General features: G+C 33.4%; 1 protein-coding gene across 3 annotated transcripts in view; it reads left to right on the top strand.

The window, feature by feature from the left end:
- Positions 1-22,058, top strand: part of CTDSPL2 (CTD small phosphatase like 2) — a 65,354-nt gene that overhangs the window by 16,203 nt on the left and 27,093 nt on the right. For all 3 annotated transcript variants that reach the window (XM_063089801.1, XM_063089800.1, XM_063089802.1), the window contains exons 3-4: positions 17,397-17,535; positions 19,068-19,217. In XM_063089801.1, the coding sequence (XP_062945871.1) occupies positions 17,397-17,535; positions 19,068-19,217 (289 nt within the window). The remainder of the gene's footprint in view (positions 1-17,396; positions 17,536-19,067; positions 19,218-22,058) is intronic.

The raw sequence follows: 22,058 nt of genomic DNA, 5'->3' as shown, positions 1-22,058 counted from the left end.
CTCCATTATAATCTTATGGGACTATCGTATATGTGGTCCATTGGTGACCATAACATTGTTACCCAATGCATGACTATAATTAGAATTCTCAGAAAGAAGTATTGTAGTATTATTATATAACAAAGATCAAATTTCTAGTAACATGAATTCTTATCTTTGTTAGTTCCTAATGGGTTGTCATCAGCCTGTTGATGTTGATTGTTTATCAGCTCATTCTCCTGAACAGCTGTAGTTGTCATAAAGTGCTTTCTCATTTTGAGGAAAGTATGTCTACTCTTTAGTTTCTCATGTTACTTTTTTGCATTCTGTCACTTGAAAAAAGATACTATGTTCCCTTACATGTGCAAGTGCAAACTCTCGGTTGTTATCTAATTAAATATTTCTAGTTTCTATTATATGATATTATATGATATACAGTCATGTGCCACATAAAGATGTTTCAGTCAATGACAAACCACATATGCAGTGGCGGTCCCATAAGATTATAATGGCTATATCATATTGCCTAGGTGTGTAGTAGGCTATACTATGTAGGATTGTGTAAGTATACTCTATGATGACTGCACAGTGACAAAATCACCTAACAGCATATTTCTTATAACATATTCCTCCAGTTGAGTGATATATGACTGTATATCACCATCTTGGTCACCTTTTTCTATTATTCATGAAAGATAACAACCAGAAATGAAGATAAGTTTTTCTTATGTCTTCTGATTTCTGTTCACATATACTTCATTTGATCTGGGCTTTCTTCTATGAAAGTGGCTTTATATTATATTACACTTTTTCCTCTCTCCTTTAGTAGTTAGCTTAATCTTTGTTGGTCAGCAAAGTTTTGCTCATGTTAACTAAAGGATTTTTCTATACACATTTTTGTCATTTTTTTTTTTTTGTAAACAAAATCTAGGATTTTTCATTAATGCCTGTTCACACAAAGATGTTAAGTAGTATAGAGCCATAAAAAACCTATTTGCAAACTAATACCTTATTCATTAATTAATATTTTTGGGTAAAGTTTTTCCAACCGCTACAAATTCCCTTAATTTTGTACTGTTATTCAACTCGGATTTCTTTATCATTCTATAAGATTATTACGGAAATTAGTATTTGGATGCCTTACTGAAATCAAGGTATATGAGTACTGTGTCTTTTCCCAGTCTACTGAACCTGCGTTAGAATTAAATAAACAGGTTAGTTTGCCATGTATTAGTCTTAATGAGCTTATACTGGCTTCTACTTATTGTTGCTTTCTTATCTACATTGTCATTTACCATCTTCTTGGCAATATATTCCCAAGTTCCATTCAGTATTGATACAATGCTTGCTTATGTATGTATCCTTAATACAATGTCATTGTCCTTTTCCAAATTTGGGTAGCAGTTCACAACTAATGTATATTGGATATCCATTAGGTGCTTTATATCTAGCATCTCCTTAATCCTTATAACCATCTTTTTTTTTTTTTTTTTTTTTTTTTAAAGATGACCGGTAAGGGGATCTTAACCCTTGACTTGGTGTTGTCAGCACCACGCTCAGCCAGTGAGCGAACCGGCCATCCGTATATGGGATCCGAACCCGGGGCCTTGGCGCTATCAGCACCGCACTCTACCGAGTGAGCCACGGGCCGGCCCATAACCATCTTTTGATAGAGGAGAAAAACTGAGACTTAGTGAACTTATTAGGTAGCTTGCACAGTGCCAATAATAACAACAATAATTATAATAGTAAATAACTTGCTCAAGGTAAAAGATAACGCAATAAAGAACAATACAACAATTACTAACAGTTATTGAGCAGTTAGCATGTGCCAACCACTGTTCTCAGCATTTTAAATGTAATAACTTATTTAAGTGTCAGAAACTGTATGAAGTAGGTGCTGTCATCTGTATATTACAGATGAAGAAACTGAGGCACAGGGAGGTTAAATAACTTGTGCATGGTTACTTAGCTTTAAGTGGCACCAGTGGAACCCAGTTAGTCTGGTTTCAGAGTCTGTTCTCTTTTTGGGGGGTGGGAGGGGCCAAATGTGAAGATAAGCCTGGGAAACACTATCAGAGAAGTGCTCCCTCAGAGTCTACACTCTTAACTACTATGCACTCTTGCATCTACAGTAAGTGACAGTGCTAGGATTTAAACCCAGCTGTGTTTAACTCTGATACCTGTGCTCTTTCTCCTGTACCATTCTGTCTCAAAGTAGCTAGATGTATTTTTTATTAGCATTACCTATTTTGTGTAAGGATAATAAATCTCTAGTGTGAAAATTATTCTTGATGAAAGTAAATAAGTTGAGTCTTCTGTGCTGCCCACTTTGTCATTTATTTATATTCTGTCATCATCTTAAAGCTTGAAGCTTATTCTTTATATAGGAAAGTTTTCCCCAGAATATTTTGCATTTGTCATCATCTGCTGTCTTTAGTATTTCTGAGTAGGTGATGGACTACTTTTATTTCTACAAGTGCCCTTTTCAAACCGAAATTAGACAACTCCCTATGCTGCCACTTTAGTTTCTTTGGTACCTTTCCTTTTTTCTTTTGGCTTTTTCAGGTGTGTGACTAGAATTGGAATTTTTAGACGAGCTTCCTTGTTTTATTTTTTGAACTGTGGTCCTTTTAAGATATTTGACATTACTTTCATGTGTATCTCATGAGTCTGGCTTTTAGATATTTCCTTGCTACATATCAGTGTACTTTATTTGTTCTTCCTTTACAATTACTATTAGTGATTTCTAGGACTGTATAGCTACAGCTGTTCTTGCTACTTTCCTGTTTTTATGTTGCCAACCAGTTTTAATCTGTATTCTAGTCCTAACTTTGCCATAAATTAGCCATGAGAGTATTCAGGTAATCTAAACTTAGCTTGTTGTTCATTTATGGGTATAAGGGTATGTATTAGTTTGCTAGGGTTGCCGTTAACAAAATATCACACGCTGGGAGGCTTAAAGAACAGAAATTTATTTTCTCAGAGTTCTGGATACTAGAAGTCCAAGATCAAGGTGCTGGCAGATTTGGTTTCTTTTGAAGCCTTTCTCTTTGCCTTCCCACTGTATCCTCACATGATCACCCCTCATTCTGTGTATTGTCTCTGTCTTAATCTTTTCCTATAAGAACACCAGTTTTATTGCTTTAGGGCCTACCCTAAAAACCCCTCTTAACTTACTACCTTTTTAAAGGCCTTATCTTCAATACAGTCACATTCTGTGGTTCTCAGGGTTAGGCCTTCAACACAGGAATTGGTGGGGAGATAATTTAGCTAATAACAGGGTGAAAGAAATCTCTGATCTTTTTCAAATCCAGATTTTATAATTCAGAAGCTTACTACTTCTCTGACTTCAGAATTGTGAAATTGTCAGCAAGAGCACTCAGAAATTGTTTATATGCAGTCTGTTTGCTTTTAGCACAATGAGATTTCTAATATATGCTTGAAGTGAAGGTCTCACAACTGTATTTGCTTTCTACTAGGAATCTCTCTGCCCCTTTCTAAATTGGCGGTCTCTAGAGTTTTCCTTATAACGAAATGACCTCTTCATCTGTTCTTACCTAAATACTGTTATGCTGTCATAGTTAAGGATCATCAATTTCCATATGGGTGTAATTCTGATGAAATATCAAAACATTCTTACCCCTTATATTAAATCAGTATTTTTAGATCTTTTAACTATGACCCAAGATAGAAATATATCTTATACTCCATTCATATGTATGAAACAAAGTTCACCCTTAATTAATATATGTGACGTACTCTGGTTTTTCTTTTAAAGGTTAATTTATTTTAAATTGAATTCATGATCCGCTGGTGGGTTGTATCCCTTAGTCTGAAAAACATGATTAGCTGAAAACTTTTATTCTAATTCTTTAACCTCTGTTTTGCCAATTTTTATAGTTTTATTTGGGAATTTTCTTCCTCCTTACTAAAGTTAAATCCCACTTGTTCCTGTAAGCAACTCTCTCCAGATGTGTTATTTAACAACTGGATTAGTGAAGTAATTCACCATTTATTATGGACGGAAAAAAATAAGCTCAGGCTAACTGGATGAATTTATGAAGGAAACTACAATTTGATATTTATTCATTGTCATTCATTCTCTCTTTCTCTCACCTCCTCTCTCTCTCTTTCACCCTTCCCCCCATGCATATATTTATATATTTCCTTGTTCTGTCTGCTGAACTATGTGCACCTAGTGTCCAGATCTTGGTTTCTAACTACTGTTCTCCACTAAAAGGAACTAGGGTCCTTGAAGAAATGTCTCATTCTAGGATTTGGGTAGTAACAGATTTTAACCTCTAGAATGAAGTAATGACATGACACAGATAGATAAAACATTAATAAATAGGGAAGAAGGAAAAGTCCCCCCACCCCAAAAACGGATATCCGTTTAGTCAAGCAACATTTTTTAGAGACTTTCCTTTCAACATTAGATTGATAACCTTCCTTGAAAGTCAAAAAGCCATGTACATTTGGATTTATTTCTAAAATGTATTCTGTTCCATTGAACTGTATGTCTATCATTATACCCATACTACATTGGCTTTATTACTGTAGCTTTTATAGTGAATTTTGAAATGAGATAATATAAATCCTTCAACTTTGTCCTTTTTTCAAGTTTGTTTTATTGTTTTATATCCTTTTACTTTCATACAGATTTTAGAATTAGCTTGTCTATTCAAAAAAGCCCACTGGAATTATAATAGAAATTTTACTGAATGTGTAGATCATTTGGTCTGCCTATTCATGATCATGTTAAACCTCTTAATATAGGTATTCTTCATTTCTCCCAGTAACATAGAGGTCATGCACAACTTTCATTAGTTTTATTCCTAGATATCTGATGTTTTACTATGTTATTTTGAATGGCATACACTTAAAAACTTTACTTTCTAGTTGTTTGTTGCTAATGTGTAGAAATATAACTTTTTTCTATACTGACTTGGTACTGTGTGAAATTGCTAAAGTCACTTAGTACAATGTTCAGTAGAAGCAGTGAGAGCAAACACACTTGCCTTGTTGCTGATCTTAGGGGAAAAGAGTTTGTTTCACCATTAGGAATGATGTTAGCTAATTGATTTTTGTAGTTATCTTTTATCAGTTTGAGGAAGTTCCTTTCTCTTCCTACTTTGCAAAACATTTTTATCATGTTTTTGAGTTTTGTCAAAGCCTTTTCTGCTTCTTTTGAGATGTTCTTCAGATTTTCTTCTTTAGTTATAAGATCCCTTTACCAGCCAGCCGCCAAACAAAAACAAAAACAAAAAAACCCAGATTTTCTTCTTTTATTCTTTTAATTTGGAGTAGCACATAAATGTTTTTGAATGGAATACCATAACTTCTATTGTTGGAGCTGATTTGCTGTTTTTTGGTTTTTGGTTTTAGATTATTTTTATGTCTTTATTCATGAGGAAATTTGGTCTGTAGTTGTCTTGATTTGTAATATTTTTAGATTGTGGGATCAGGATTATGCTGGTGTCATAAAACAAGTTGAGGACTGTTCCCTTCTCTTTTCTGAAAGAACATGTATTGGAGTGGTAGTATTTTATCCTTAAATATTTGGCAGGAGTGGGATATCTGGAATGTTACTGGAATTTTCTTTGTGGGATAGCTTTTATTGTAAATTTAATTTCTCTAATATACATGGGATGTTTTAGCTTTTCTGTTCTTTAGTTTTGGTCATAGGCATTTTTAAGTAATTCACCATTTTTTATCTAAGTTGTCGATTTATTTGGTATAAAGTTTTCACAGTATTTCTGTATTAACTTAATTATGTCTGTAGGATCTGTAATGATGTTCCTCTTTTCATTCCTGATGTAGATAACTTATGATTTATCTTTATTTTGATGTTTTCCTAGGGTTTATCGTGTTGTTCTTTCAAAGAGATTTTCTCTATTTTCTGTTCATTTTCATTTTAATTGATTTCTCCTCTTTATTTTTGATATTTTCTGTTTTCAGTTTGATTTACTTTCACTTTTCTAGCTTCTACAGGTGGGAGCTTAAATCAGGGGTCAGTAAACTTTTTCTGTAAATATTTTAGATAAGAATTATTTTAGGCTTTGTGGACTATATTGTCTTTCTTGCAATTACTGCTCAATTCTGTAGACAATACCTAAATGAATGAGCATGACTTTGGACACTGGTATTTGAATATCAGTGTCTTGAAATATTGTTTGTTTGGTTTTTTTCCCCCCCAACCATTTAAAACTATGAAAACCATTCTTAGTTTTCTGCCCGTACAGAAACAGCATGCTGGATTTGGTCTGCACTTGTACTTTGACAGCCCCTTGCTTATATCATTGACTTTACACTTATATTTTTTCCTGAAGTAAGTTTTTAAAGCTATGAATTTCAAAGTATTGCTTTCTCCTGTATCCCATATGTTTTGGTTTGTTATATTTTTATTACCTTATTATCTTTGTGATTTCTTCTATGGGTTACTTAGAAATGTGTTATTTAATTTCCAGATATTTGGGCATTTCTTAGATATCTTATAGTTGTTGATTTTTAATTTAATATCATTGTGATTCAAGAATGTACTCTGTATGATTTGATTTCTTTGGTATTTTTTAATACTTTCTAGCATATAGTCTATCTTGTTGAATGTTCTATGTGTATTTGAAAATATATGTGTATTCTGGAATTGTTCAATGCAGTATTCTATAAATATCAATTAGGTAAGATTGGTTGATAATATTCCAGTCTTTTATATCTTAGATTTAACCTGCATGTTTTATCAGTTATTAAGAGAGGGATGTTAAACCTCCAAATATTGCTGTGAATTTGTTTACTTTGCCTGTCAGTTCTGTTAATTTTTGCTTCGTGTATTTTGAAGTTCTGTTGTTAGGTACATACACATTAATATTGTACGGTGTGAGTTGTTAAACCATGAAATGTCTCTCATCTCTAGTAATATTATTTATCTTCAGGTTTATTTTGCCTGATATTGATATAGATACATAGCTTTCTTACTTAGTATTTGCCTGATAGTCTTTTTCCACTCTTTAACCTGTGTATTTATTTTAAATTGGCACGTTTAATCTAGTTTCATTTAACATAAATTATTAATACAGTTGAGTTTAACGTCTCCCATCTTGTTATTAATTCTGTATTTATCCCATTTGTTACTCTGTTATTTTCCTGGCTTTTTGGTGAACTAGGTATCAGAATTCCATTTATCCTATAACGACTTTTAAAAATCAAGTTTACTGAGGTATAATTAAACAATAAAATATACTCGTTTTCAGTACATATCTTCATGAATTTTGACAGATTTGTACACATAACCAAAGAGTACCTTTATAGCCTTTGCAGACAATCTCCCAGCATCACCCCAGACAACCACTGACCTGCTTTCTATCATTATAGTTTATTCTAGTCTTTTCTAGAGTTTTCATATGATTGTAATCATATGGTGTCTTGCTTTCTTCACTCAGCATAAAATTTTGGATTCGTCTGTGTTACCAAATATGTTGTAGTTTGTTTATCTCCCCCCCCCCCCCCCGTAGTATTGCATTGTATGAATGTACCACAGTCTGTTTACCTATTTAGGTTGTTTCTAGGTTTTTTTGGCTATCATAAATAAAGTTGCTGTGACTATTTGGTTAACTAAGATTGGTATTGCTAGATCATATAATGTATGTTTAACTTTTTTTGTAGGAGCTTTATTGAGACATAATTTACATACAATAAGACTTACCCATGTATTTTTGCAGTGTAAAACCTTTATTCATTGTTATTTTTGGCATGCAAAAAGCTGTACTTATTTAATTTATACAACTTGATGAGTTTGGAGATAAAGTATACACCCGTAAAATTTTCACCACCATCAAACCCATAAACATATCCATCACCTCCCGATTTCCCACACCCCATTTATTATTATTATTTTTATTGTTGTTATTTTTGTGGTAAGAACACTTAACATAAGATCTACCCTCCTAGAAAATTTTAAGTATACAATACAGTATCGTTAATTATAGGCACTATGCTGTGTATCAGTGAAATTCACACACTTGAAGTATATATTCAGTAGCTTTTAGTGTAGTACACAGTTGTACAACCATTACTACAATTAATTTTAGAACATGTACATCACCCCCAAAGGAAACCCTGTACCCACTGGCTGTCACCTTCAATTCCCTCTTCCTCCCCAGCCCTAAGCAATCACTAATCTACTTTCTTTCTCTATAGATGTGCTTATTCTGGACATTTCATATAAACAATATCATACAATACAATATGTATGATACCATACATACTGTCTGGCTTCTTTCACTTAACACAATGCCTGGCTTCTTTCATTTAGTGTAATGTTTTCAAAGTTCATTCATGTTGTGTCATGTATTCATTTCTTTGTATTGCCAAGTAATATTCCGTTGTATGGCTATACTACATTTTGATTATCCATTCTTCAGTTAGTGGACATTTGAGTTGTTATCACAATTTGGTTATTTTGAAAAATGACTACTGTGAACATTCACAAAGAAATTTTTGTGTGGACATCTATTTTAATTTTTCTCCGATATATACCTAGGAGTTGAATTGCAGGGTCATATGTTGGCTTTATGTTTAGCTTTTTAAGGAACTGCCAAAGTTTTTTCAAAGTGGCTGTACCATTTTACACTCTCACTAGTAGAGGGCTCAACACTTGTTATTGTCTATCTTTTTTATTATAGCCATCCTGGTGAGTGTGAAGAGGTTTTGTGGTTTTGATACGCATTTCCCTACTGACTGATGGCGTTGAGTATCTTTTCATGTGCTTGTTGGCCCTTTGTGCGTCTTCTTGGGAGAAATGTCTTTTCAAGTCCTTTACCCATTTTAAAATTGGGTTATTTATATCTTTTTATTATTGAATTGTAAGAGTTCTTTATATATTCTACATTTAAGTCCCTTATTCAGATTTATGATATGGAGATATTTTCTCCCATTCTGTGGACTCCTTCAAAGCACAAATGTTTTAAATTTTGATGAAGTCCAATTTGTTTATATATTCCTTTGTTGGTTGTGCTTTTGGTGTCCTATCCAAGAAACTATTGCCAAATTCAAGGTGACAAAGATTTAGCGCTAAGTTTTCTTATAAGAGTTTTATAGTTTTAGCTCTGTGAAACAGTTTGAGTTAATTTTGTAGATGGTGTGAGAATAAGGGTCCATTTTCATTCTCTTGCATGCTGATATTCATTAAGTCCTAGCACCATTTGTTGAAAAGACTGTTTAACTTTTAAGAAACTGCCCAGCTGTTTTACAAGTTATTTGTACCATTTTACATTCCATCTAACAACTTCTGAGAGTTTAAGTTGCCCACATCCTCACCAGTATTTGGTATTATGTCTTTTTTTTTTTTTTTTAATTTTATTTTGTCAATATACAATGTGGTTGATTATTGTGGCCAATTACCGAAACCTCCCTCCCTCCTCCCTCTCCCCCCCCCCCCCCTATTATAAGTCTTTTTACCTTTAATCTTTCTACATGGGTGGGGTGGTAACTCATTGCTTTTAATTTGCATTTCCTTGATGATTGGTGAGTTTAAGAACCTTTTCATGTGCTTTGCCATATGTGGATCTTCTTTTGTGAACTGTTAATTTGAAAATTTTCTCTATTGGTTGCTGGGGGGTACTTTTTAACTCTTGTGATTTCATTAGTAGTAGCACTTAAGGAAGTATTTCTTAAACTTTTTGGTCTCAAGATCTTTTACCCTTTGCAAACCGTTGAGGACCTTAAAAAACATGTGGGTTATATATAATATTAATATCATATGAGATATTAAAACTGAGGAATTTTGAAAATATCTGTTCATTTATAATTACAATTATAAACACACTACATGTTAACACAAATAACATTTTGTGCAACATATCTACTTTCTAAAAGCGAAAAGAAAATTAGCAGATTTGTGCAGAACAGGATAAATATCACCCCTTTTAATCATTGAAAACAAATTTAAATCCTAAAATATTCATTAAATTATTTTTTTAAAAGAGGGGAGAAAAGAAAATTGGTGGAAAGCATGACATAATTTTATAAACCTAATGGCTTAATATAAGGTAGCTTGTTGTTATCACTGAAACATAAAGAAATCACATATATATTTAGAAAAAGGGAGGAGTATTCTAATGTCCTTTTTAGGTAATTGTGGATACTCTGTTGATAACTGTACCAAACTTGACAAGCAGTAGTTTATTAAAAGTTCTTGGTCCAAGATTGAATTTGAAACCACTGCAATGATGTCTTCTTTGGTCTGTCTTGCACAAGGGATGGATCTCTTACCTACATATGATTTGTAACATCATGCATTGGCTGTTTGGAGAATTACTGGTTCACTGAGTTATGCAGATCTTCTACATATTGACACATTTCATTATACAGTATTAAAAAAATTACATTCATGAATATCCCCACTGATCTCTACAGAGAAGCTTTAAGTGTTGGCAAGCTGTCAAGGTCATGCAGTAGTGGGCCCAAGATTTCTAAAATTACAATTTTTGCTTGAAAGCTCAAATTTTATTATTGGCAACAAAAGTGTCAGGCTTTCTTGAAGTGATGTGCTTCCTTTGTTCACTTTTGAGAAAATATCTACTTAAGTAAAAATAATTTTTCATGGGAAAAATGGCCTAATTCAGCTTACAACTCAATCATTCCAGTGCTTTTTCTCAAGACAGTTGTAGAACTTCAGTATGTAGCAGAAATGCTTTATGTATAGTTCCCATTTCATCACACAGAATGTTGACTCATATTTAAGGGTTGATATTTAATAAATTTTACAGCTTCATCAAGAACTTTTTTAAGTGGAGGGCTGGCTGGTTAGCTCAATTGGTTAGAGCGTGGTGCTGATAACAACAAGATCCAGGGTTCAATCCCTGCATTGACCAGCCACCAAAAAAAAAAAAAAACAACTGAAATGGAACTTGCCTCCCGTGCCCCCCCCCCCTCCCGCTGTGCATGGCAGTGAAGAATACAATGACTATTGAGTGTCAGTGCCTTGATTTGTGCTAAGGTACCAGTAGTTATATCCAACATTGCTTTTGCACGGTCAGCACAAATGTCAACAGAGGTTGTTCCAATACACACTGAGATACAAAAAAATTATTCACCACTTGTGTTTGTTACCATGCATTCACAATACAAAAGGCGTTTGATGATTAGTTGATGCTGGTATCAGAAAAATACAGGCAAAACAGCAAGCCCAGCCACATCTGTAAGGCAAAGTACAATTCTACAGACCAGATATTAACTCTTTTTTCATTCACAGATAAGTCTTTCATTCAGTGAGTTACTTTATCATTGGAAAATGGGACTGCCTGTTTCTTTTATTGACTTTTCATCCAGCAGGCTTTCAGCACTATCTACTATGCAGAGATTTGTAAGTCTATCTGATATTGTATACACATTTTCAACCAATGCAATGTGAAAACTTACTCTTTCTGGCTTTTTTACTTTTAGTTTGAAAAGCTGTAACAATTTTTGGCTTTTAAAAAACTCATCATGTATATATTTAAAATATGAAATCCCTTTTTTTTTTTTTTTTTGGGCAGCTGGCCAGTGCAGGGATCCAAACTCATGACCTTGGTGTTACCAGCACCATGCTCTCCCAAGAAAAATATTAAATTCCTTTTTTCTAAAAAACGTTGATTATTCTCAAATGACATTGTGGCTGAATTGGCACCATAATTCTGTTTGAATGTGTTCTATTACATAAGACATAAAAAGGCAACTTAATAATATTTATGCAGCCAAAGAGAGGATGGCTTTATCATGTTTTCATTTGTTATTTACAATCGCATCTAGTTTCTTTGGAGTGGATTTACTCCTTTTGTGAGTTAGAGAATTCTGATACGTCAGTTTCTTTTTCAGCAGTACAGGAGTGGATTGAAATCACAAGTCTTCAAATCTCCCCTCTAATATATATATATATATATTTTTTCCCCTCTAATATATTTTAAAATAAAATTTGTAATATTTTTATAATTAAGAATTATTTAAACATATTACTAGATTCTAAAATGACTATTTTAGATTAAAGTTTAGAAAGCTTTTTAGAAAAATTTAATATATATTGCAAAACAAGAGTACTTTTATTGTTTCACATATATGTTTATAAAACTGAGATTTCAAAATAATAATTTACTGGATCATAATGAAGTTACAGAGATTACAACAGGTATAACTTGAAGATAGCTAGTAAGAGCACAGTAGAAGTACTGAACACGAAGATCTTTTATATTTACTCGTATATTTGCTGTTGTGGTGTTTATCCCTTACTGCACATTTAGGACCCCATCTGGTGTTATTTATCTTATGCCTGGAGAACTTCATTTAGTATTTCTTGTGTGGATCTGTGTGCAATGAATTCTGTCAAGTTTTCTGTCTCAGAATGTCTTTATAGTGAAAATTCAAAACCTTTTAATATATCACCAATTGTCTTATAGTTTTATATCTACATTTTTGAGCATCTAGTCATTACATCCTTTTATCCTCCAGCTGCCTGAGTTCTCCAGGCGCTGCAGATGTTCAGTATGTTTAATGTTTATCTTCAGTCCTCATGTCATTGTCTGTAGTCATTTTTGTTGTCTAGTAAATCCCACAGAAAAGACTCATGGAAACAATACTTTGGGTTTTTGCATGTAGGTAGCAGTGCCCTTCTATGTTTGAAATCAGTTTTGCCAGATATATAATCCTTGGCTCACATTTTATCTTCTTGATAGTTTAAAATATTATTTCATTTTCTTCTGGCATAAGAAACATTGCTGTCAAATATTTTATAATAATTTATGTTTTTTGCTTTATAAATGAATTAATTTTGTCTTATTCTCCAAAAGATTTTTTTCTACTTTAAAATTTGTTAAGTTTAGAGTATGTATTGCTAATGGTTTTTCTAGATTGATGTTCTCAGGTAAAGAGTGTGATCTTTCAATGTGTAATTTTTTTCATTTGGGGCTAGGGAGATTTTTGGGGGTTAAGATATTTTATTTTTATTTTTTAATTTATTATTTTTACATTCTAAGATGATGTTGCAGAGCAGTTGGGGTGGAGGGAGAGAGAGGAGGGGAGGGGGGATAAGGTGGGAGGATGAGGAAGGGGGAGGGGGCACAGTTGAGGCCCGTGGCACCCCCCCTCATCTGGCAGAGGAGCCCAGGCTGAGCTGGATGTGGAAGTTGGGGGGACGTGATTGAGGCCCTCGGCCCTCCTCACCGTGTCTTGGGAGGTGAGCATTAGCGACCTAATGGTGGTAGCTGGACTGGATGCAGATGTTGGGGGGTAGGGGGTGAGGGGTGTGGCTGAGGCCCTCAGCCTCCTCAGGGTTGGGGAGATATTGGTCAAAGGATACAAAATTTCACTTAGATAGTAATAAGTTCAAGTTTTTCTAACTCTGCAATGTGTCTCATACTTTCTTAATGTCTTTTTTGATTTCTTTTTAACTTTATATCTTTTTTTAAAAAGTTTCCCTCATTATACTTTCTATTCCTCTTAAAGGCGTAATGTTTTGTTTACTCACTCTTACATCCCTTCTAGTTTAGTCTTTATTTCCAAATGATTTTTTCTTTTATTTCTAGTTCTTTTGTCCTGTTAGATCTATTATACAGCATGGTGACTATAGTTAATAACAATGTATTGTATTCTTGAAAATTGCTGAGAATAGATTTTATGTGTTCTCACCACAAAAAATAAGTATATGCAATAATGTATATGTTAATTAGCTTGATTTAGCCATTCCACAGTGTATATATATTTCAAAACTTGTTATACATGATAAATATATGCAATTTTTATTTGTCAATTAAAAATAAAATAAAACAAAATTTTTAAAGTTCAAAGTTTTTTTGTTTGTGAAAAGTTTTTTAGTATTTCTTCTGTTGCCATGCTTTTGCTTTGGTTTCCTTCTTCAGGGATTGCTATTTTCTTTCTGTTTTATCACCTTCATCTTCAATATCTGTCAAATTTTCTTGATTTCTTTTTATCTTTATTTCTTTTTTATAAAGTTTTCCCCATTTTACTTTCTGTTTCTCAAGGCATAATCCATTTTGTTTACTTATCCTTGCATACCATCTAGTTTAGTCTTTATTTCCAAAATGATTTTTTTCTTTTATTTCTAATTCTTCTGATAGTTCTATTTGAGTTTTTCTAACTCTGGTATGTGTCTCATATTTTCTTAATGTCTTTTGTCTTGTTTTGAAATAGAATGTTATAATTTTGATCTGTTCTCTATGCATGGTTTTCTGGCATGCTTTCTTTATTGATAGAGGTGGTATTCTACTCCATGTGTGTTTTATTACAATAATTTTGTGTGAGATTTGACGTTTATACTTTTTTTCCGTCTCATTTTTAAGCAAGATTAGTTTTTCTGACTTTTTTGGAAGGTTGAGTAGTTCAGATTATCTTTTCAAACTAGTTGTTTTATTTTTGTGTAGTGTTAAGAAAATAGCAGTGCTTTTTGAGTTTTCCTACGTCTTTATCTCTACCCCGTGTATATTTAGAACTTCTCTTTCTTTCCTCTCTATTGTGCCTGTCCTGCTCAATTTTGATTCCACTCCCAGCACTTTCCCGTAAGTGTAGAGCCCTATTCTGGAAGGGAGCCATAGTTGGTCAATTTTTCAAGAGTTCATAGGAGCAAAACTATTCTAGTCATTTCATTTCAAACTGTGGATCCCCTTTGCTATTGGATTTGGCAGGAAATCTCCCCTCTTTCACCTGCTGTTCTCAAGTTGGTCTGCCATGCTTCCAGTGAATACCTGCCGGTTAGGTATTTTGGGCTTCTCCTGTTATCAGGTGTGCCACTCAGCTTATTGCATCCCTCTGATTTCTTCTGCACTGGTGTTTGTGGGCATTTAGCTATTGTGGCTATTGGTTTTTCCTCATCTGCTTGCATTTTGGAGTTTGGAGCGGGGGTCGGGGGGTGGGGGTTACCTGGTCTCCTGGTTTTGTTGTAAACATTGCCCTTGGGTTTTTGTTGCCTTTTTAGTTCTGTGTATTTACTTGGGGATTCACAGATTTAAGAACACCACCTTCCCATAATTTCCCTCTTAACAGCCTATCATAGAGTCAAGTTTGAAAAATACAAATTCCAGAGAGGACATTGTAGGATTATTAAACTTAGTAAAACAACCTATGCAGTAATGTAGAAATCTTGTTTCTCCTAGTTCCTCTTATAAATATAATACCATGTCCAAATTGTATATTAGTTGAATGTTTAAGAAAGACTATCTAGCTGGCTGGTTAGCTCACATGGTTAGACTGCGGTGCTGGTTACATCAAAGACAAGGGTTTGGATCCCTTTACTGGCCAGCCGCCAAAAAAAAAGAAGAAGAAAAGGAAAAAAAGAAAGACTAGGATTGGGGGTGAACTGTTTTTCATAGATCATCCAACATTTGAATGCATTCTGAACAGTGGAATTTTACTGTCAATGACTATAGAACTTTAGTCTTGACCTTAATAACTTCCTTTTCTCTTTTAGAGATATAAGCTAAAGTATGTAAATGTGTTTAATTGACCACAGTATATAGTCTGTTCTGCTACAATTTGATGCCTCCGCAATCAGCTTAGACACTACTGGTAAATAGGAGGATATTGTTAGTGTAATATGGGTGGTGTATTGGTTTATATATGATTTTCTCTAGATAAGAGGAGCCTGAATAATAGGGGTTGAAATTTATACTTCATCAGGAAAGTAAAAAGGTTTCAATTCTGCTGCTGCGCAGGCTACCTGTTTTTGGTCTTTTGTTTTTAATTACAAGTGATAACCTGCAGCAGGGGTTCCCTCCCCAGGGAGATACACCCTGGTCTAGCAGGTACTCTTAGCAAGTGGCATTTTACATTTCCTTTTGTGTACACCTTAACAGCAGCCCTACTGGTTAAAGCTCCACTTCTCAGGTCGCATAAATCCTGTTTCTCCTTCATTGTTTTTAGTACCTTTTGTTATGCTCTGAGGTAGCATTCCAGCTTCTCTTAGCTTCCTGACTGGGGTGTCCAAGTTATCTCTGCAGGTCCCAATTTTTTTTTTTTTTTTTTTTGTTATTACTGTGGTTACAAAGTTACAGAGGCATTAAGTAATCTGCCCCAACATACCCTGCTCTCCTCTCCTGTACTCATTTTTTCTTTGTTATTTTTAGTGTTATAGAATGTAGGGTTTTCAAGAAGGTACTAAGACATTTCTTTAGGGGGAGGCTAGAGCTTAGTGTAGTTGAAGCTTTACTGCATTATTTCTGTTCTTGAAGTACTTTATAAAAGAGAGCCCCTTAATTTTCTGGTAATGGAGATCCCATATTTGTGTTATGAGGCTTTCTGTTTATCTTTTAAAATACCATGGGAATGATATACAGTAAAAAATTTGAAGAATTTTGTTGTGGATCACTGAGGCATTATTTTGTACTATAATGCCATATTGTTTTGATGGAGCTACCTAAAATTAGAGAAACTGCCAAGTAAAAGTAAAATTCTTTATTAAATGATATTTGTAGTAATATCTTTTTCTAAATTTTGCTCCAAGTAAGAAATTGTAATAGTCACCATTTACAATACCGAGGTTTGTTTCAGAAATAATATAACAATATTCAGCCTTTAGAAAATGCATAGTAGTATATTTTATTAGTTGCTGTGGGGGTAAAAGCATCAAATATAAAAAAGTAGAAAACTTATTCCAATTGAGTAGGAATGTTAATCATATGTATGAATTATACTGTATAGATTTGGACATCTAATCCTTATCAAAAGATTTCAGATAGTCTCAAAACAGCAAGGAATTAGGGCAATATTAAAATACTGTAAGAAAATCAGTCGTGGTAGATGAGTCTAGAAAAATTTTACAAACGAGAAAAATAGATATGTAAATGGAGAAAAATAAATCAGACTAATGTATACTGCTTGGAAGTATACTATTTTAGTAATACTGCAAGAATAGTGTAAACTGGTCATGTGGACTTGCCCCATATAGAGTAAAGAATACAGAGCTTTGTTAAGGTGTAGATTCCTTGGTGTTAATTTGGGCATTGGGGGTGTAGCAATGGCAGGCCCTATTTTTTGGTGATGTGCGACTTGCCAGCATGTTCAGTGGGGCTCTCTCTCCTACCCTTAATGCTCGAGGAAATGATCTCTGTTCTTTAGGATAGTTATAAAAATGAAGGAAAACTGCTGAAAATTCAGAGTACATTGTATAATTCAATATTTTGATAGCATGGAAAACTTAATGGACACCGGGGATGCTATAATTATATTTTGTATATTATAATTGCATTAATACTCTTACAACACTGTCAAATTTTTCTTGTGTTTTTTACCACTCTTTGATATTAATTGGAATTTGTTTCTCCTAGATATGAAAAACAGGGGAAAGTTGTTATGCCATATTTTATTATTTTAAAAGTGTAACCTATAAGGCAGAATGACTGTGCTTAATACACGTTGTTTTTCTCTTACGTATTAAGGAAGAGAGAGAAAATCCTTCAAAACGGAGTAGAATTGAACGTGATATAGATAATAATTTGATCACCTCAACACCAAGAGCCGGAGAAAAGCCTAACAAACAGATATCTCGAGTAAGACGGAAAAGTCAAGTAAATGGAGGTTTGTTAATATTTAGATATTGTTTTATTTAGGTGTAAGCAGAGATCTCTGACATGTTCCTTATCTGTTCTAAAAAATCTGTTTTGAGCAGTTTCTGCCTTATTTTCATAATCTCCTTTGTATTATTAGTAGCATGAAGTAAAGAAAAATTTACCTTTCTAAAATTTTTTACTTTGATGAATTAGAGTGAATAAAGGCAGAGTAAGTAGCTTTTTACTAGTTAGCAAAAAAAGGTGTATTGGTCAACATTTTTGACCTCTAGTCATTTAAGAAATGACTAATAAAGTCATTTTTTAAAGCAGTAATAATTGTGACGTAATTTAATTGAAATATGTACAAAGATTTGTTTCTGGATCACACCATTTAGAAAAGATTTGGATCACTTTCAGCTGGGGGTGGTTTTGTCCCCCAGGGGACATTTGTCAACATCTGAAGGCTTTTTGGTTGTCATAACCAGTGGAGGGGTTGCTACTGGCAGGTAGATGTCAGGGATGCTGCTAAACATCCTACAATGCACAGGACAGCCCCTCACAAAAAAGAATTGTCCGGCCCAGATGTCAGTAGTGCTGCTGTTGATAAATCCTGTGAGTTACCTTATTTGTATAGCTGAGAAGCTCCTCAAAGTCAAAAAGAAAGAGAAGAACATTTAGGACAAGTAGAGAAAGCTATAGAGAATAGCACTTTACAGCATGGAGTGTTCTTTTAACCAATGCTAACCTAAACAACAGCAATGATAATCTCCCCTCCCCCCTCCCCTCAGTAATTTTATGGTTAGAAGTGACTAATGGGAAGAAAAAGGAGACTGAGACAGGACAGGAGGGGAAAATAGAGAGAAAGAAACAAGTTAAAAGAACTATAGCAAGAAATGTGGTGTACACCAAGTAAGGTTATGGAGGGCCAAAGGATGATTAATCAAAACATTTGTTTATTTTATTTTTTCCAAAAATCTGAACAATTTTTATTTACAAGAAACTCGAAAACAGTTGGTTATTCTTCCTAACAACTCTGAAATGTTGCCTCAATATCCATAAGTAATTTTTGACACTGCTATGTATGGTGTGCTTCAGTAGAATATTACTTTTATTCATTTAGCTGTCATTCTTTAGAAGTAGATGTGAGGAAAGGTTTTATGAAGTAGGTCACATCCCAAAATGTAAATAAAAACAGAATCTTGCATTTGTGTTTTTGATAGTGGTAACTTGTTTGCTTGCTTGCTTACAAAGAATTTTCTTAGTTTTCTGTTATGTTGTGTTGATTTGAAACCTTTCAGTCTATATAATTGTAGATGTAAATCTATGTTGAAAAAAACTCAGTAAATATTAGCATCTATATAGCATTATTAATACAGTTACGTATAAAGATCATCTGATATACAAGTGATTTACCTCAGGATTTCTTTAATAAGCTCTCCTGAACTGTTTACTTAATCAGTTTTCATGAAGGATTTTGAGGTGAAAAAAAGATATTTTTATCATGTATAAAACATTTCTGAATGTGTTTGTAGAGCACAACTTTTTTCTTTTTTTTCTTAGAAGCTGGTAATTATGAAATGACAAATCAACACGTAAAACAAAATGGAAAATTAGAAGATAATCCTTCCTCTGGCAGTCCTCCAAGGACTACATTGTTGGGGACCATATTTTCTCCTGTCTTCAACTTTTTTTCACCAGCAAATAAAAATGGTAAGTATAAACCATTAACCATAATTTGGGTTAAAAAATTCATAGGTTCTCTAATTTCTTAAGAGATCTTTTTAATTTTACTGGGATATTTTGTCAGTGTTATGTTTGTTTTCAAATTCATTAAAAATATACAGCTTAAAAGCATTTTTTTAGTGACTGAAATAAAGGTAAGTTATGTTTAATTCTGTTGTAGTGAACTCTCCTTTCATTATCTGAAAAGCTAGATAAACTGTGGGCTGGAGGGAAAGTTTTTATTTTTTTACTGTGTTGAGATGTTAGAGAGTGTACAGGAGAGAATCCAGAAACATTTTCAATATTCTAGATCAGTGAGATGGCATTTTTGAATATATTTTTTAAATTACTTTTTATTATTAGCATATTCATTATTACAAATCATGATTTTTCTTTATGCCCTTTTATTGAATATTTTTAAGTGAGCTGAAACTAGATGAGTTTTTTGGTAATGCAATTTATTTTTATAATTTCCTTGATTTTTATCCCCTGGGGATTTCAATCTAGATAAATAGTAATTCAATTCATTTGAATTAGGGTAGCTTTAGATAAATAGTGTAAAACCACCTAGTTCAAATTTCATTATATGATGTCTTTACAAAAGAATCAACACTGGCTTCTTTCCTTGTTTTTTTTAATGGCTTAGCTAGTGTCCTATCTTTTCTGTTGATTAATACCTAATTTCATACATGATAATTTGGTCTCTAGATTATTGAAGGGCAAGAGATCATGTCATTATTTTTGTATCTGCCATGGTGTTTGGTATGGTATTGGGCACATGGAAGATAACCATTAAATGCTTGTTGTTTGATTATTTAAAGTATAGTCTTAATTAAGCTTATGGATGATGGTGCAATTTTTGAAAGGCAGGATGGTGTAATGTAAAACCAATATGCCCTGAGGGAGAAAATAATGCACATTGGCATATTAAAAAACTGCAAAGTTCTACAAGAAAAACAAAACAAAAAACAAAACTAAAATCCCTTTAGCTTTGTTTGCTTCAGTATTTCCTAGACATATTTGACCATGGAGCCCTTTTCTGTGGAACATATATTAACATCTAGAACTAGATGCTGGTATATTGGAAAAAGAATAGGTTTTAGAGTTAGACACTTGTTTTAAAATTCCACGTCTTCCACTCCTTATGTTACCTTGGATCAGTTCTTTAAATTCTTATTTTTTAATCCACAAAATGGGATAATTATACATAAATATTAGGGGTGTTTTGAAAAATTCAGTTCATTCAACAGATTTTTTTTTTTTAAAACATCTACAATGTTCATTATATTAGTCACTGGAGATTTAAAAATGATTAACACATGATCCCTGCCCTCAAGGAGCTTACTTTTTATAAGAGGGAGAGATTATATAAATAAATAAGTATAATAAATTATATAGGTGCTGATAGTTATAGGATAGTGGGCTGTTCAAAGAATGGAGTGTCCTGTCTTCTGGGTGGTAGGGGTGGTGGCTTATAAAAGGCTTAGAAAAGTTGAATCGTGAAAGATGGTAAAGGGCATTCCAGGTAGAAGGAGCAGCACGAGCAAAGGCCTTGCAGCAGGAAACATCATAGTGTATTTGAGAAACTGATGAGTACTGGTTTTGAGAAGGGATAAGGTTATGAAAAAGTTATGAGTTATGAAAAAGTCAGATTATAGAGCTAACAAGGTAAGATGTTTGGACTTTATTCTAGTCAGTAGGGGATAATTGAAAGGCGAATAATTTGATCAAGTTTATGTTTTGTAGGATCACTTTGGCAGCAGTGTGTGTGGGCTAGTGTCTAAAGAGGCCGGAGGCAGGGAGAACAATTAGCAGACTTATAGTAGTCCATGTGAGGCTTGATGAAACTTTAATTTTGGTATTAGAGAAGAGAGGAGGGATAGAAGGATATAAAATAGACAAATTCTGGGCATAGATTGGAAGTGAAAGAGGAGAGATTTAAGATGATATAAGGGTAGAAGATTCAAGAAGAAGAAAGTTCCTGAGAAATAGATGATTCAGTTTAATTTGGGCCATGCTGAGTTTGAGATGCCGTGAAACAACCAAATAAAAATGTCTAGTTATAATTTGTTATTCTGCTGTGGACCTCTGAATTCTGGGTTTAAGCAATAGACCATAGTATTATTAGCTAGTAGGTATTAGTTGAAACCAGTGGAGTAAATGGTTTATTTGGTTCAGCAGACCAAGACCAGAATCTTAGGGGAAAGCAATTAAGGACTGAGTAAAGTAATAGACGCCAACAAAAGAAGACATGGAGGAAGCCAGGAGAGACTTCATATCATAGAAGCCAAAGGAAGACAGACTATTTCTTTTTAAAAATATTTTTAATCAGTGTTTTCTTGCAAAATGGCAAAATAACTAACAAATAGTAAGAATGTATAGATATATGTTAACATCTTACAGATTATCTCAAAATCAGTCAGTGAAAACATTCATTTAACAAACAGACAAATATAAATTTGCACACAGGGACAGTTTATTTGGCACAGTGGTGTCTGTGAAACATAGATTACCATAACTTCAAATTAAATTTCATTGAAACCCTGTGAAAATGACCCCCGAAAACTTATTTGGCACTTTTAATTTTGTGTCAAGAAGATGGATCAAAGTTAAAATATAGATTCAGTTGTTTAATAGTGTGTGACTTTTGTCAAAATTTGTGAATACTTTTTTCATGTATGTATTATATACTTAAGATACAAGTATCTATCTTTTTTCTTTTTAAAAAATTTTATCAATATGCAATGTAGTTGATTTTCATGTTCCTTTACCAATTCCTCCCCAACCCCATCAACATCTTATCTATTCCCTTGTCTGAACAAGTTCAAG

The sequence above is a fragment of the Cynocephalus volans genome, chromosome 3, assembly GCF_027409185.1.
Source record: "Cynocephalus volans isolate mCynVol1 chromosome 3, mCynVol1.pri, whole genome shotgun sequence".
Classification (NCBI taxonomy): Eukaryota; Metazoa; Chordata; class Mammalia; order Dermoptera; family Cynocephalidae; genus Cynocephalus; species Cynocephalus volans.
The sequence above is the reverse complement of the archived record's forward strand: the minus strand, read 5'-3'. Positions and strand labels throughout refer to the sequence as shown.